This window comes from Capsicum annuum, chromosome 4 (assembly GCF_002878395.1).
Source record: "Capsicum annuum cultivar UCD-10X-F1 chromosome 4, UCD10Xv1.1, whole genome shotgun sequence".
Lineage (NCBI taxonomy): Eukaryota > Viridiplantae > Streptophyta > Magnoliopsida > Solanales > Solanaceae > Capsicum > Capsicum annuum.
The window spans coordinates 1,046,409-1,064,756 of NC_061114.1; the positions used below are offsets into that span (position 1 = coordinate 1,046,409).

The 18,348-nt window shown below is 34.6% G+C and overlaps 2 protein-coding genes across 4 annotated transcripts in view; one reads left to right on the forward strand and one right to left on the reverse strand.

The window, feature by feature from the left end:
• Positions 1-2,735, reverse strand: part of LOC107868471 (ADP-ribosylation factor-like protein 5) — a 10,784-nt gene extending 8,049 nt beyond the window's left edge. The window contains exons 1-2 of one of the 3 annotated variants that reach the window (XM_047410494.1): positions 2,379-2,638; positions 676-782 (exon numbers count right to left, since the gene is read on the reverse strand). In XM_047410494.1, the coding sequence (XP_047266450.1) occupies positions 676-782; positions 2,379-2,463 (192 nt within the window). In that variant the 5' untranslated portion in view covers positions 2,464-2,638. Of the gene's footprint in view, positions 1-675; positions 783-1,398; positions 1,473-2,271 lie in introns of all 3 variants that reach the window. The other 2 variants (XM_047410493.1, XM_047410492.1) reach the window with 2 other exon arrangements.
• Positions 2,736-6,126: 3,391 nt separating this feature from the next.
• On the forward strand, positions 6,127-15,430 carry LOC107868469 (armadillo repeat-containing protein LFR; the record flags this gene model as incomplete). Its single annotated transcript, XM_016715168.2, is given in 8 exon segments — positions 6,127-6,377; positions 12,762-12,931; positions 13,036-13,178; positions 13,329-13,585; positions 14,355-14,463; positions 14,573-14,711; positions 14,788-14,915; positions 15,015-15,430. Coding segments are annotated over 8 exon segments (1,407 nt in total). The 3' UTR covers positions 15,271-15,430.
• Between the last annotated feature and the right edge of the window lie 2,918 nt (positions 15,431-18,348).

Here is an 18,348-nt window from a genome sequence, read left to right on the forward strand (position 1 = left end):
ACTCGGTAGAGAACAACTTTATACTACAATTTCACCTAATTCCACACAATACCAACGTCAGGTACTAGGTAACTCGGTGGAAAACAACTTTATACTACGATTTTCACCCAATCCACACGATACTTGTAACCTCCCACCAACCACGGTCCACGGGTATTAGGTAACTCTGTCTACCGGGAACAACTTTATACTACAATTTTACCTAATTCCACACGATACCAACATGTATTAGGTAACTCAATAGAGAACAACTTTATACTACAATTTCCCCTAATCCACACGATACCTGTAACCTCCCACCAACAACGGGTATTAGGTAACTCTATCTACCGGGAACAACTTTAGACTACAATTTCAACTTTATACTACAATTTCATCTAATTTCTAATTCCACACGATACCAACAACAGATACTAGGTAACTCAGTAGATAACAACTTTATACTACAATTTCACCTAATTCACCTACAACCTCCCCCCACCATCAGGTACCAATTGGTTAATATTTTATTCCCTACCAAAATTTAAACCTGAGACCTCACGCAACCCACTTCATCGACCACTAGACCACACAGATCAACTTTATACTACAAAATTTCACACATAAACTTAATTCACACAAAATAATAATTTTAAATAAAAAAATATGAGATTAAAATATATAAATTATACTAACCTCAAATTGAATATTCTTATAAACAAGCTCTTCAACATTATTACCATCAGTAGGATTAGTAGTAACCACCTCACCTAGATGTAACTTATAAAGCGTCGTCGTTTTACCAGCATTATCTAATCCAACTACAATTATCTTATACTCTTTTGCTGGAAACATCATGAACCACTTGGTTAATATTTTTTTCCCTATCGAGATTTGAACTGGAGACCTCACGACTCTTAATCAACTCACTTCATCAACCACTAGGACACGTAGATCAACTTTATACTACAATGTCACCTAATTCTACACGATACCAGCAACGGGTACTAGGTAACTCAGTAGAGAACAACTTAATACTACAATTTCACCTAATTCCACACGATGCCAACAGCAGGTACTAGATAACTCGGTAGAGAACAACTTCATACTGCAATTTCACCTAATTCCACACGATACCAGCAACAGGTACTAGGTAACTCCGCGGAGAACAACTTTATACTACAATTTCACCTAATTCACCTACAACCTCCCACCAACATTTTTGACCCTACCAAAACTTGAACCTGAGACCCTCAACCCACTTCATCGACCACGAGGCCACACAAATCAACTTTATACTACAAAAATTCACACATAAACTCAACAGAAAACAATAATTAAAAAACAATATCAGATTAAAATACAATTAATTAATTATACTTGAATTTCAGAAAAAAAAAAACAATTAATTATACTAACCTCAAATCGAATATTCTTATAAACAAGCTCCTCAACATTACTACCAACAGTAGGATTAGTAGTAACCACCTCACCTAGATGTAACTTGTCGCCGTTTTACCAGCATTATCTAATCCAACTACAATTATCTACCAAAGAACAACTTTATACTACAATTTCACCTAATTCCACGCAATACTAGAAACCGGTACTAGGTAACTCAGTAGAGAACAACTTTATACTAGAATTTCACCATCTAGTACTAGGTAACTCTATCTACCAAAGAACAACTTTATACTACAATTTCACCTAATTCCATGCAATACCAGCAACCGGTACTAGGTAACCCGGTAGAGAACAACTTTATACTAGACAACAACAACAAACCCTGTGTATTCCCACCAATGTATTCCCACCAAGTGGGATCTGGGGAGGGTAAAATGTAAGCAGTCCATACCGCTACTCCCGAAGAGGTAGAAAGGTTGTTTCCGATAGACCCCCGGCTCAAGATAATGAAAACAACTTTATACTAGAATTTCACCTAATTCCACACGATACCTGCAACCTCCCACCGTCAGGTACCAAGTAACTCTGTCTAACAAGGAACAACTTTATACTACAATTTCGCCTAATTACACATGATACTAGCAACAGGTACTAGGTAACTCGGTATAGAACAACTTTATACTACAATTTCATCTAATTCCACACGATACCTACAACCTCCCACCAACATCAGGTACCAACTGGTTAATATTTGAGAGCTCACGGTTCTCAACCCACTTCATCGACCACTAGGCTACACAGATCAACTTTATACTACAAATTCACACAAAATAATAATTTTAAAAAAAAAAAAAATATAACAAATTAAAATACATAAATTAAACTAACCTCAAATCGAATATTCTTATAAACAAGCTCCTCAACATTACTACCAACAGTAGGATTAGTAGTAACCACCTCACCTAGATGTAACTTATAAAGCGTCGTCGTTTTACCAGCATTATCTAATCCAACTACAATTATCTTATACTCTTTTGCTGGAAACACCATGAACCAAAATCTAGATATGAATCCTCCCATAATATTAACTAACTTTATAGATCTGATCCCAAAAAAAAAAAAAAAATAATAGATCAAAGTTGATTAATTGGATTTTGATTTTTTGATTCGGGAAAATTGGCTTTTTGATGAAGAAATGGGGAATTATTTATTTTAGAGTAAAGTATTGATATTTCAAATTGATGAAGCAAGAAATGAGACTAAAGAATTATTTTAAGCTGAAAAATGTGACTTGTCAAAGTTAGTGCACATTTTCTTTTAGCCAAACAGTACCTACTTGTTTTGAAATTCCATTCATGCACTTAAACTTTGTCTTATTTCAATTAAACACAAAATTATTCATAAAATTTTTTTTAAAATAAGTAGTCATTTGGCCATAAAAACTACTTTTTTTTTCTAGAGTTGGAGTTGGAGTTGAAGCTGAAGTTGGAGTTGAAGTTGTATTTGGCCATGTCTTTTTGAAAATTTTTTTTTAGACTTTTGAAAAATCTTTTTTAAATATGATTTTATGCCCTCAATTTTTAAAAATTATCAAAATCATCCAACTACTAATTTACCTACTAACATATAACTAAATGTTGAGAAAATAATTTATATGTCTTCAATTGATAAAATAATTAACAACAAACTAATTATTATGATTGTTATTCTTCTAAAATTTGAATAAAAATATCACAAACACAAACTAAATAAGTTTATCTAACTATAATCAATTGAATAGAGAAAAACTATATTTTGATAAATATGACTGGATATAAATATATTTTATATATTCTTAAATTTGTTGATGAAAATACTTAATTATTTTCACTTGAATTAATTATTTTATTGAATTTGGTCTTTTAAAAAAATTACGGAATTTAGTTAATAAGAGGAGTTTGTGTAAAAATTTAAAGATTGAGGTTATATGTAATAATAATGGAAGTTGGAATTAGAAGTGGAAAAAAGTTGTTTTCCTTTTCGGAATTTAATTCCGCAATTGTTTTTCAAATTTTCAAGGTCAAACATCATAATTTTCAACTCCGGAAAAAAATTCCCAAAAAAAGAAAAAAATATCTATGGCCAAACGGGCCCTAAGCATTCAGTACCTCTCGAACTATGCCTAAAATAGGTACTACACACTCCAACCTCTGGACTTAATTTTAACATATTTTTATCACCCTTTTGTGTTGACATGCACCTTCCTTACATAAAATTGAAGTTCACGTCAAAGATGTCACATCAATTAAAAAAGGTGACAAAAATACATTAAAATTGAGTTCAGGAGTAATAGGACTCCTGTGAAGTTGATATGTCGTAGTAAATTTGATTATAGTTCACGGGGTACAAGATGTTTTACTCTTTAAATTTATTTTATTTGGGAAAATTGGGTTTTTGATGTAGAAATGATAATTTTTTATTTTAAAGTACTTATATTTCAAAAGGTAATAAATAGGAAAAAATGAGACTAGAGAATTATTTTAAGCTGAAATGTGACTTGTTAAAGTTAGTGCACATTTTCTTTTGGCCAAACAGTACCTGAAACAAGTTTAGAAATTCCTGCACTTAAACTTTGTCTTATTTCAATTAAAAACAAAATTAAATAAATTTATTTTGGGAATAAAGTGTGAAAAATATCTATACTTTGACGAAATTTGCAGTTACGCATTTTGAATTTTGTGGGGATCCTATGACCTCCGTATACTATTTTTTACCATATTTAACTGGTACATATTTGACCATTTGAACCACTGCGTATCTTCCACGCGCATTAAGCGCATAAGAAAAAATTGTATAATAGGAGCAAATAGATGCGAGTTAAACAGAGTAAAAAATAGTCTAGTGGGTCATAGGATCCCCGCAAAGTTCAGGATATGTAACTGTAAATTTTCCCTAAATACAGGTATTTTCCGCACATTTCTCCCATTTATTTTTATTAGACATAAAGGATTGACTTGACATATTTCATTGCGTGTATTTATACATTTGATATAAACTTACGTATACTTTTGTGTTCAATTAGAATAAGACAAAGTTCAAATAAAAATTTCGGACAAAGTGGGATAAAAGTAACATTATAATTCTACATTATAATTCTAAAATAACTAATCTCAGGATGAGTTATTTTATACATTTTATTCCAACCAAATATGCGATCAACTCATTCTAAAATTAATCCTAGTTATTCCTTGTACCAAATGGGTCATATGAGTTGTTTGGTTTATAATCGGGATATTTGAGAATTATATTTTAAGGATTTAAATTAGAATTATATCCTAAATAAGTTATGTTGTCTTTTTCCATAATGTATTATCTAGGCCAGCTTACACATATCCTAACTAATTTCATGAAATAATTATAACCTCTCGCCAGTAATAGATGCCAACTAACGCTCGAAGTTAGGAAGATAAAAAAGATCATTTAGTGTTATGTCATTAAAGGGAAATGCATCTAAAAAATAGTAGGTGATTTCTTTTATCCGTTCTAAACTTGATGAACATGATTACATGATACGTGTTGCTGATGAAAGACTACAAATTTCTCGTGAAATGTAAAATCGGGAGTAGATACATTGATACGAATGTATAACAAGGAACACATACACTTTAATACATTGATATACATGTATAATCATGGGTAATTACACCAAACTACATTGATATAAATGTATAGAAACAAGGAATATATATACTTTAATATGTTGATACAAATGTACAACCAGGATCAAATACACCCAATTACACAAAAAGATAAAAAAAGATGTATCGAGAGCTAATTATGTATCATTACAAGAAAAAAATTATATCTTCGTTAGACGTGTTATGTATTTCTATAGACCCAAATTTAGAAAAAATGTGCCAGGTACTAATTATGTATCTTTACAGAGGAAAAAATGTATCTTCATTTCATTGAATGTATCAGAGCTAATTATGTATCTCGACAGATCCAAAATAGAATTTTAAAGTAATTATATAAAATAACGGGATTTGCTATAATTAAACTCCAAACTATCGGGATTTATGTTGTTTTTCCTATTAAATTTATGAGTGTAACATTCTAAACCACAACAACAACAAGAAAATAATATCCAATGTATTCCTATATAGTGAAGTCTATAGAGAGTAATGTGTACGTAAATCATATCACTACCTTAGATGAAGTAGAGAGTCTATTTTCGATTGACCCCTGGCTTAGAATAGATAACAATATAACAAACACAAAATATAAAAGCACACAATAAAATGGCATAACACACTGCTAGCTAATACAAGAAACAAGACAATCCACAAGATAATACTATAAACTATCTATTCAAAATCATATATATCACCAAAACACCACGAACAAAAACTCTAGACATAGACACAACACTTCCTCCTACATTTACAGACGAACTCCTACTCATTAACCTTTTACCCTAATCCAAAATTTTCTTAAATTTATTTACAGTTTAAAATCAGACAAACAAATTCAAATGTCGTGAATGATTACTTCTTCGGGATAATAGTATGAATTAAGTATATTTTACCCTCTCAGATTTCACTGTGTGGAAATATACTCGGTTTGTTGTTGTATGATTGAAACTTCACATTTGGACTCATATGAAAACCAATGGGCTCAATATATTTTGGGCTTATATATATATATAAACCCGACCCATTATTTCATCATTTATTATTTTCTCACCCACACAATTTCCATTTCACTACATTACTTTTTTTCTCTGCTAATAAGCGGGAAAAAAACGAAGATGCAGAAACGGCAAAGCGGTGCCGGTGCCGGTGCCGGCGGTGGCTCAGCTACTCCGGCAGCTAAAAGAGGTCGTCCATTAGGCAGCGTAAACACTAACTCCGCCGCAGCTACGGCGGCGGCAGCCGCCGCAGCTAATGCTGCCGACTCCGTTGCTCCGCCTTCGCTTCTCGGACCTTCGCTACATGTTCACTATGCATTTGCTGGTTAGTTAGTACTGAATTATTAATTTTTGTTAGTGTTATGTGGATAATGTGGATTACTAAATTTTATGTGGTTTTACAAGTATTATTTTGATGTAGATTATTATTAATTTTTTGAGCTCGTGTGAAGACGGAAATTTATGTGGTTTTACAGGTTTAATTTTGAAGTATTATTTTTTTTGAGTTTTTGTACTGCGATTTGCATTACAAGTGTAATTTTGAACTGAATTATCGTGCCTGCTGTGGCGATGGTAGCAGCATTCAGAGTGCTGCGGACTCCGTAGCTCTGCAATTTGCATTACAAGTATAATTTTGCTGTAAATTATTATTAATTTTTTGAGCTTGTGTGAACACGGAAAATTGTGTGGTTTTACAGGTGTAATTTTGAAGTATTTTTTTCTTTTTGAGTTTTTTTTACTGCGATTTGTATTGCAAGTGCAGTTTTCAAATGAATTATCGTGCTGCGGACTCCGTAGCTCCGCCACCGCTACTTGGACCTTCGCTTCATGTTCACTATGCATTTGCTGGTTAGTTAGTACTGAATTGTTAAATTTTGTTAGTGCTATGTGGATAATGTGAATTATTAATTTTTTTGAATGAAATTTATGTGGTTTTACAAGTATAATTTTGATGTAAATTATTATTAATTTCTTGAGCTTGTGTGAACACGGAAATTTATGTGGTTTTACCGGTGTAATTTTGACGTCATTTTTTTTAAAGTTTTTGTACTGTGATTTGCATTACGAGTGTAATTTTGAACTGAATTGTCGGACTCGGTAGCTCCGGCGACGCTACTTGGAGCTTCACTTCATGTCCACTATGCATTTGCTGGTTAGTTAGTGCTGAATTTTGTATGCGTTGTGTTTAATTTGATAGGTTTAAAATGTGAATTATTTAATTTTTGAATGAAATTTTTGTGGTTTTAAAAGTGTAATTTTGATGTAAATTATTATTATTAATTTTTTGAGCTCATGTGAACACAGAAATTTATGTGGTTTTATAGGTGTAATTCTGAAGTTTTTTTTTTTTAGTTTGTGTACTGCGATTTGAATTACAAGTGTAATTTTGAACTGAATTATCGTGCCTGCTGTGGTGGCGGTAGCAGCATTCATGTGCTGCGGACTTGGTAGCTCCGCCGATGCTACTCAGAGCTTCGCTTCATGTTCACTATGCGTTTGCTGGTTAGTTAGTGCTGAATTTTATGTGTATTGTACTGAATTTTGAATGCATTGTCGTTAGTTTGATAGGTTTGAAATGTGAAGTTTTTCTTTTTTTTTTTAACGGTGTTGTCCGAGTCTGCTTTCATGCAACTCGAATAAATCCACGGGATATCGGCGCAACTCTGTTCATCAAGACTAGGACAGACAGGAAGAATTACCTAGTGATTTTTGGTCTCTGCTAGGATTTGAACCTGAGACCTCGGGTTATGTGAAGGTTTTTAGTGCTATGTGGACAATCTTATTTGTATATATGAATGAAATTTATGTGGTTGTACAAGTGTAATTTTGAATTAAATTGGAATATTTTTTGAGTTTTTGTACTGCGATTTGCATTACAAGTGTAGTTTTAAACTGTTTTTTTTTTGTACTGCTATTTGCATTACAAGTGTAAATATAAACTGAATAATTAACTCTTTTGAGCTTGTGTGAACACGGAAATTTATGTGTTTTTTCAAGTGTAGTTTGAAGTAAATTATAATTTGTTTTTGAGTTTCTTTTTAACTGTTATTTGCATTACAATTGTCATTTTGATTCGATTTTTTTTTTTTTTTTGATGAAGTGTAATTTTGATTCCAATTGTCATGCACTGGGCTGCCCTATGTTTTTGTACTGCGAGTTGTGTTACTTTTGAGTGAAGATGTACCCTGGCATAGTCTCTTCAGGTTTGGTACCAATGAAGCTTAGGAATTTGAAATACGATAGTATAGGGTGTGAGTAAATGGATTTTGGGGGGGGGGGGGGGGGGGGAATTGATGTTGCATCCTGCCAGTGGATCCCTTTGTTGTCAGGAAATTAACTTTTACTCATATCCAACAGTGTTCAAGGATTCGAGGAAGAATTCTATTTTTTTAAATGAAGATTTCATTTTTCCAATTACTCAATGTTGTTAAAACTTAACAAAGGTGTTCCCTTGGAAAGTTCTTCCAGGTGTTACAGGCTTACAGCTGCTGCCTGTTGTTGCTGCTTTCTTTTTTAACATTTGGTCTTTTAGTAGGAACTAGGGACTTATTTGAATTTTGTAAGTTGAGGAGCTAGATCCTCTGATTATGGCCATTTATTGGAGCCTAAATATATAAACATTGTTGTCAAATGAAAGTCCACCTTTTGAGGCAAAGTCACATTTTGGAATCACGAATCAAATTGGAGAATTAATATAGAACTGAAAATACAAAAATGTTGATGCTCAGAATGGCCTTAAAACACTAACAAAGAGGGGAGGGTTTCAGAAAGGAAAGGCATTCCTTACTAGACCTGAGATCTATCTAGATAGTTGATGTTTTGCAGTCCTTGAGCTTCGTCTGTATTAGAAATTGCGAATCAATCCTTTGGGAAAACACACTCCTGAAGGATGTTGATTCTCCTCTAGGTTTGTTTGAAGAAATGAGCATTTATAGGATCCTTGTATGCAAAGATCACCATAGAAACAAGTCCAAAGCTCACTTCGTTACTCAAGTCACTAATGTTCATAAAGATTGGTCAAATAATTCTCTAAACTTTAACTTGGGAAAAGCTCACGGGATAGGCAAGGTGTCATAGATACTCTCATGTCTCTCAATTTGTTAAGGGATGAATTTTACTACTCCTTTTGTTTCCTGATTGTTATTACTACAGATTCTTCATTAGTGTCACCTGATTTTGTTTTCCCCCCACTATGATCTACTTGTTTGATTCCTTGATCCCCACTTTCTAGCTATTTTCTCCACTACTCTTGTTTTTGCCGTCATTTTATTGAACCCCAGCTCTCTTCCTTTGTTGTCTGAGGTGGTATAGCGGCTCCTTCAGATTAGTCACTTAGAAAAAATTTCCATAGTTGTGCATTTGCAATAATCTATTTAGGAAAAACAGGGTCAACACACTCATTCATCCTTGCAATTTGAATTGTCAACAAATGTTAATAAGGGACGGTGATTGAAACATTGCCAGGAGGTGTTCATGAAGCTGTTATTGTGCAATGCTCAATCTCTTGATTCTCGGCTTGTAATCTGGAAGTAGATAGACTCACCTCCTAGCCTCACTCTCAGACTTCATCTGGTTGTCAGCCTTCTATATGATTAAACCGGTCTGCTACATAGGCTTATATAACAACAAATATCTCCCAATTAATGGAGCAACATTCCACATGCCCATCTGTTCTGCCATCCTCTAGAGGCCCAACTAAATAGTGCATCCTTCACTAGTACTGGACATAGTACATTATATCCGGAACCACCTTTTCAAGTGTCGAGAATAACAAATCACTTTTTTATCAGATTAACAAAGAGTTTCCAATAAAGCATTTCTCGTTGCAGCTACAACGGTGGCCTCCTTTTTTGTTAGTCGGGTTTGTTATCTCAACTATTGAGGGAAGGCCAACTCCTTTTTAATCTAACTATAGAAAGTGTTTCCTTATTTTTGGCACATATATCAGAGTTATGTAATTCCCGTGTAATTATTGAAGTAGCATCATCTTTTTGAATTCGATGCCTCACTTTTAGCTCAGAGAACAAACTTCTTTAATAGTTCAAAGATGTAAGGGTTCTGCTTCTTTGACATTAGTTTGATGAAACAATAACAAAAGAACGAATCTGAGCGTATTTTTAGAGCGTATTTTTAGTTTGAAGTCCTTATGTTGTTCAATGAAAAAAAGAACGCCCTAATTTCTCTAGTTTTAAATTCACGTCCACCTCTTATATTTGTATGAATTGTCATCAATGCTTCTGTATATACTTTTCTTTTATCAAAATCATGATTTATGTTCCCTTTTAAATACTCCAACAACATACTCGGTGTATGTCCACAAAGTGAAGTCTGGGGAGGGTGGATTGTACGCAATCACCACAACCTTAGAGATGAGGTAGAGAGTCTCTTTCCGAATAGACCCTCGTTCAAGAGAAAGGTAGTCGTAATAGAAGTACAAATAACAATAGATAGTTGCAAAATAACAGATATTAACAAAAAAGATTACTACCAAATAATACTGCAATCGAACAACCCGGAACAACCCGAAACAACCGACATCAACAAAACTCCGAAAACTAGAAATTACAAGCGTAATAGTGTGACTACTAGCACGGACAACAAGACTGTTTGATATTAGGAAAAGATTGTTTGATCTATTAGTTACTTTAATTTAATTTCGTTTAGAAAAACACATAATTTACTCATTTTGCCACATAATATACATCCATGAAACATCTTTACAAAAAAAAATATATATATATATCTCCATGTAAAGTAACATGAAAGGAATCATAATTATGTTATATATAGAGTTCAAATATGAAAAAGACTTATTTAAGGTAAAATCTTAATTGATTTTAAAGAACCAAACTTTTAGGATTTTCTAACTAGTTCCAATAAGGAAAGTTTTAATAACCACAATTTAAGTTGATTTCAAAATTTTATATATTAGAAAAATAATTACTCACTCCGTTTAAAAAAGAATGACCTACTTTCCTTTTTAGTCCGTTTAAAAAAGAATGACCCCTTCCTTTTTCGGCAATACTTTAATTTCAACTTTCCACATGGCATGTTTAGAACCATAAGATTAAAGGGCATTTTGGTACATTTGACACAACTTTCATTTAAGGCCACAAGATTCAAAAGTCTTCTTTATTTTCTTAAACTTTGTGCCTAGTCAAAGTAGGTCATTCTTTTTGAAATGGAGGGAGTAAATGACTATTTTGTCTAGGGCGAGATCAATTTTTAAGAGAGCAAAAAGGGAACAACATTTCGCGAAGGGCCTTTGTCCGTTTAGATAGATAGATAGATATAGAGAATATAAATGTAGATCCAATATGTAATTGTTATGTTCTATTCGAACTTTTAAGTATTAGTTGTACAATACCTCTACTGAAGCAATATTTGTATTCAATGGACGAATCTCCAAAAATGGACTTTAGTATTCTACAATCACCACATATGTGATATGAGACTAAACTTGGTGGCGAAATGGACATGTCTTTCAATGGACTAACATTCCTAGTTTTGTTCTTTCTGTGTAGAAGTCTTTCTTCAAAATGGAATATTTTCAAGTTCCTTAAAAATAAGAATAAGGAAAATATTTACATAAAGTTAAACTCTTAAATAATTTTGATATTAGAACTTCCTACCCAAAATTTTAGCTGAATTCAAAATCCTAAATATTAAGGAAATAATAAAATGACTATTTATCCATTGTAAAATCTATTTTTGAAGGGTAAAAAGGTGAATGACATTTCGCTCGGAGCTTCGTACTTTTTAACATGCATACTTTATAGATGTTTACAATTCTTTGTATATTTTTGTGTTCATAGTATTTTTCTTGCATTTCTTAAAAAAATAAATATCATGAATATAAAAATAAATATTTGCACCAGAATAGTTTAAGAATCTGTATTTTTTATCACATTACAGCACCAAAGGGTGTGATGTAGATGTTAATGAAACTGGAATTGACCAGGGAGATCAAGGTGTGTGAAGCTCACCGAGGCCAAGAAGAATGCTACATAAACTTTTCATATGTCAAAGCCTTGGGTGAGGGATCCCGAGTTTTTTGCTATCTGCACTACTGGAATGTAGCAGATATCTGATGGACTAGTTGAGGTGCTTTGCATGTATATGCTTTAATTGTGGTTTGCACTTAAAGCTGAAAAATCTTGAGCCATCGTATGCCTTTTGCCTTTATTAACAAAGTTTGGACCAAGTGTCAGATGAATTCCATCATGGCTTCTTCAGGGTTGTCACTCCTATAGGACATCCATTTGGGGCAAGATTTAACTCTTCCATTATTCCATGTCTCCACCTGTAACGTTCCAACAACTTGCTCAACCCAATCTAAGCAAAATTAAAGTAGTTTCTGATCCGCATAAGATACTGCCATTGGAGTAAGATGAAACACCATTTATATAAATTGAAGCGTTTCTGAAAAATTGATTGACCCTGCTGAATATGAGGAAATAGTACAGGCATTTGTAGAAGGTAAGTAAATGAAAATATTTTCTGATCCACATAAGGTACCATTGGCGTAAGATTTTAAGACACAATTTATATAAATTAGAAGTGTTTCTGAAAAATTGATTGACCTGTTGAGTTTGAGGAAATAATACAAGCATTTGTAGAAGATGAGGATATGGATTTAATGTTGCATTTTCCAGCCACATATGCTTATGATTATTATTTGGTTATCGATCTTCTGTTCTTCTTACAGATCAGAACAATAAAAGGATTGTTCTGGCACTTCAAAGTGGATTGAAGAGTGAGCTGACATGGGCATTAAACACTCTCACTTTGCTATCATTTAAGGAGAAGGATGAAGTCCGCAAAGATGCAACCCCTCTTGCGAAAATTCCTGGGTTGCTTGATGCTCTACTTCAAGTTGTATGTTTCTTATATGCCTTCCGTGAAACTTTTGGTTCATGATTAACTCTTGATTAGTTTTTCCCTATATAATATCATAGTGATGTCGATGATTTGTTCAACAGATAGATGACTGGCGTGATATAGCCTTACCGAGGGTGCTTGTGAAGACACCACGTGTTCGGCTGTTGGGTGCAAATTCAGCTGTTACTGGATTTGGAAATGAATATGAGGCCTTGAACTCGGATAATCCCCTACCGCATCCTAGGTAATTCAGCATGCCCTCACCCCCTCTGTCTTCTTCCGGACACCTTTAGTTGTAAATCTCAGTTTCCAATGCATGAGATCTGCAATGCAGAGTTCCTACCCTGAATTTAATTGCCTTGTGCTACTTGATCCATTTATCCTTTGACCACAGTACTGGATCTGGATCTTCCAACAAAGAGACATCTGTTCTGAAGTGTGCTAACAAGCTTCGCCCTAGAGCCTGGAGTTATGAAGAAGATGGCCTATTTAATTTGGATGAGGAGGGTCGGGCTGAGAAGCAGCTGTGTGCTGTTGCTGCTTCAAACATTCTCCGCAACTTCTCTAACATGCCAGATAATGAAGTCATCATGGCGCAGCATAGGCATTGCCTTGAAACCATATTTCAATGTCTTGAAGATTATGTTACAGGTGCTGAAAGAGGTTTAAACTTAAGATTTTTTTTGTGTTTGGTCTACAAATTTGCCATCTATCATGTGGCATTTTGTATTATGTTCTCATCCAAGACATTACTAATCTATCTTCTGAAACTATCTTCCTGATTATCATTCGAGGGGAATGTTGATCGTTAATGATTTTTGTGTTTGGTCTACAAATTTGCCATCTATCATGTGGCATTTTGTATTGTGTTCTCATCCAAGACATTTACTAATCTATCTTCTGAAACTTTCTTCCTGATGATCATTCGAGGAGAATGTTGATCGTTAATGATGTCTGTAATTGACTGGTTAGACCAACAAATCCTGCTGAGAAAGTTCTACTATTGTAGAGGAAATTCTCTGTCGTTTATTTCTTGGAAATCTCCGTAAATATTAAGCACACTCCACACTTCTCATAGTCAAATACTATGTTTTAGTCCTGTTCAACCTGAATTCTTTAGACTCTAGGGTTTGTCACTAAACTTCCATCCAATCATTATCTCCACCATGTATCCCGTCAATCAATACTATGTATTTGTATGACATGCCCTTCCGCCAAAGTAAATATTTGGGTAAATAAAGCTTAAGAACAGAAAAATAAACAAATTACTTGTTCCTATTTTTGTAAGGAATATAGGAAAATGAGTGTTATTTGCCTATGCCTGAAGGCCAGATGTTCTCGATAAAAATGTTTTCTTGACTCATCCATTTAAAACATGTTTCTGTCTACCTATATCTGATTTTGGACTTTATGTTGACAGAGGATGAGGAACTTGTCACAAATGCCCTCGAAACTGTAGTGAATTTGGCTCTATTGCTGGAGCTTCAGATCTTTAGCTCCCCATCAAAACCTTCTTTCATCAAAATGACGTAAGCGTTTGACTTGTTGTTTGTTAGCTTTGTATTATTAGCTCTTACTGAGCGGAGACTCTTTTTGTTTCAGTATGTTCTAAATTGAGTTGTTTGTTTCTTGATCCAGGGAGAAACGTGCAGTCCAGGCTCTCATGGGAATGCTGGGATCTGCTGTTAAGGCTTGGCACTCTGGCGCTGCTGAATTAATTGGCCGTCTTATAATAAATCCTGAAAACGATGCTCTCCTACTTCCTTTTGCTTCACAGGTTGATGTTCCTTTTGACAGCTGCACCTTTATGAATTTTCAGAACACTCACTAAACACAATTTGTGGGACATGCAGATATACAAACGTTTGGTTGATATAATAAGCCTACCACCTACTGATGCTCAAGCAGCTGCTGTAGGTGCACTATATAACCTTGCAGGAGTAAGTATGGACTGTCGTTTGAAGCTGGCAAGTGAACGATGGTAAGTGGCAGAATTTGACCTAGTTATAGCCCAACTTCTAGGTGACAGATTCCTCCTATTTTCTTATCCGAATGACTTACTCACCACATTGAACTTCAGGGCAATTGATCGGCTGTTAAAAGTGATCAAGACGCCACATCCAACACAAGAAGTTTGCAGGAAAGCAGCAACTATTTTGGAAAACCTTGTGTTGGAGCCGCAGAACAAGCCCCATCTACTACCATATGAAAATGCTTTTGCGGAGATGCTCTTTGGTGATTCAAGGTACTCGGACATTTTTGCGAGGATATTATATGAACTAACCTCACGGCCAAGCAACAAAGTTGCATCAGCTTGTGGGATCTGGGGCATGTAACCCAGATTGCTGTCTTGGGTGGATTTCTGCTGACATTCTGATGTACATATTCGTTTAACTTTGAATATTTATTAGTTAAACTTGCTTCTCTACTCATTGAGCACTAATCTAGCTCTTAAATGCAAAACGTAGTTTTCAATAGTAGTTCTTTCTCCTTAAATCAAGTGTGCTAATCATGGGCTAGTCCTCAGTTTTTTCTTTTTTTGTTAACCGTAGTGCGGGTCAGCATGTGCGCACTTCGACTAATTTCATGGTATACCTGTCACCCCTCACCAGTTACAGGTAGGTACCAACAATAGGTGCGTTGGTTAGATGTTTGTTATAAGCTTTGTTAGAATATGAGTAGGAATAAAAATAGTATATGAAATCCTAGTCGGAAAAAAAGTCTAATATAGTGTCTATCAATAATGTCTCAATGTAATAATTTAGACAACAATACAATAATATTCTTTCTTATATATTCTCCCATTCTATCAGAGCATTGGTGAGAAGACTTCAGAAAAAGAAAACTCAGTCATCGTGCATTAATTTTCGATGACTGATTTGTGTCATTATCTATTTTATGGGTGGTGTGCAAATCCAATACAACAACGAGGATCGGAAAGCTCAGGCGATAAAAACCCAACCAAAATCGTCGGAAAACTTCAAGTCACGTGCTTGTCGGAGTTTTGCTTTTCCGGCGAGATCTGTATCACGCGTGTGAGGTATTCTCCAATCGACTTTTTGAGCTATTCCTTTTCCTATTGGGGTCGTGCTTGTTCCGACCAGTTCTTTTCATATTTCGATCAGTTTTTCAAATTTCGACAACTATCAGATTTTCTAGCGATCGATTTTTTGGTTGATTCAAATCTTTTTTTCAGAACTCATTACTCATGCTGCTTTCAAGTCAAATCATATTGTGAAATCAGAATTTTGTAGCCAAAACCTTTACAATGTGATTAAGTCTGAACCCATAGTGAGGAAGTCAGAAAATCAAATGTCACAGTCCATGAAGAATCGATGAGGGGCCGGTCGTTTTGGAAGATCTCGACGTAGGTGTAGTTCTTGTAAAAGGCTTGGACACACTCGTGACGTATGTTATTTTCGACCTAAGTGTAGTTATTGTTATAGGCTTGGACATGCACGTGGAATATGTTATTCTTTGCATGATCGACTACCTAAAAATGCTCATATTGCTCATTCTAACACCACAACTAATCAATGTGTATTTATCTTCAAATGAATATAATGAGTATCTTCAATATCGTGCAAATAAGCAGATATCTCTACTAATAGCCTCAACTGCACAATCTTCTACCTTTGGAGCATGGATTGTGGACTCTGACGCTTCTGATCATATTTCTGATGGTAAATCACTTCTATCAAATTTTGTTTCTTCACAGTCCCTTCCAACTGTTACTTTAGCTAATGGTAAAGCAAAAGGAGTTGGACAAGTTACACCTTTGTTCTATGTCATTTAAAATTTTATTTTTTATATCCCTGGTTGTCCTTTTAATCTTGCACGACTGGCTCGTGTCCTAAATTGTGGCATACTATTTCTTGAGGTCTACTTTATCATGCATGACCGTAGTACGAGACAAACAATTAGTGTAGGATATGAATCACAAGGCCTTTACTACCTTACCTCTTCTAACTCCTCAATAACATGTCCAATTACATATTCTTCGGACATAATTTGCAAACGTTTAGGACATCCTAACTTGTTCAAACTACAAAAGATGATGCCTAGTGTGTCTAGTTTATCCACATTAAATTGTGAGTCCTGCCAACTTGCGAAACACAATCGAACCATCTTTTAACGTAGTACTGAGAATCATGGGAAGTCTATCATTTTCTTGGTTCACTCTGATATTTGGGCCTAGTAGAACCACTTCAATCTCAGAGTTTCGTTATTTTGTTAGCTTTATTGATGATTATTCAAGATGTACTTGGATTTTCTTAATGAAAGGTTCCTCCGTATTGTTTCCTATTTTTAAGAGTTATTGCATTGAAATACAACATCAATTTGGTGTCTCTATTCGTACCTTTAGTAGTGATAACGCCTCAGAATATATGTCCTCCCAATTTCAACAATTTATGACTCATCACGGAATTTGTTCGTATACTCCTCAACAAAATGGAGTTGCAGAGAGGAAGAATAGGCATTGATGACTGCTCGCGCTCTTCTTATTCAATCCCATGTTCCATTGTATTTTTACGGCGATGCTGCTATCACATCATGCTATTTAATTAATCAAATTCCTTATTCAATATTGTATCCTCAGTCACCTTATACTCTCTTCCCCCCGTATCTTTGGGAGCACATGTTTTGTTCATAACTTTACCCAGAGAAAGATAAATTAACCTCCCTTCCCCGTACTCTTAAATGTGTCTTTCTTAGTTATTCTCGAGTGCAAAAAGGATGTTGTTTCTACTTTCCTGATCTTCGTCGGTACCTTATGTTAGCTAATGTCACATTCTTTAATTCTCTGAGTCTCAACTTTACTTTACATCTTCTTCTGATCCTGATCATCCTAACATGTCCGAGGTCTTACCTATATCGACTTTTGAGGATCCTACCATTACTTCTATATCTTCATCCATAGTGCCACCAGTCTTACCTACACCGACTTTAGAGGAATCTACAATACCTTTTACAACTCTATCTACAATGCCAACACTTCTGACTTGTCATCGTTGTCCACGTACAACATCAAGCTCAGATGATTCTCGTCCTGCACCTGACCCTACACCTACTAAAGACTTGTCTCCTCTAATTGTATTTCAAAAAGGTATACTGTCCACTCGTAATACTAACCCTCGTTGTACCTTTTTAAGTTATCATCGTTTATAATCACCCCATTATGCCTTTATATCATCTTTGTCCTCTGTATCCATCCCTAAGTCCACAAAAGAAACACTTTCTCATCCTGGATAGCAACAAGCTATGATTGACGAGATGTCTGCTTTACATACGAATGATACTTGGAATCTTGTTCCTCTCCTGTCAAGTAAATCGACTATTGGTTGTCGTTGGGTTTATGCAACGAAAGTTGGTTCGGACGACAAAATTGATTGACTTAAGGCTCGCCTTGTTGC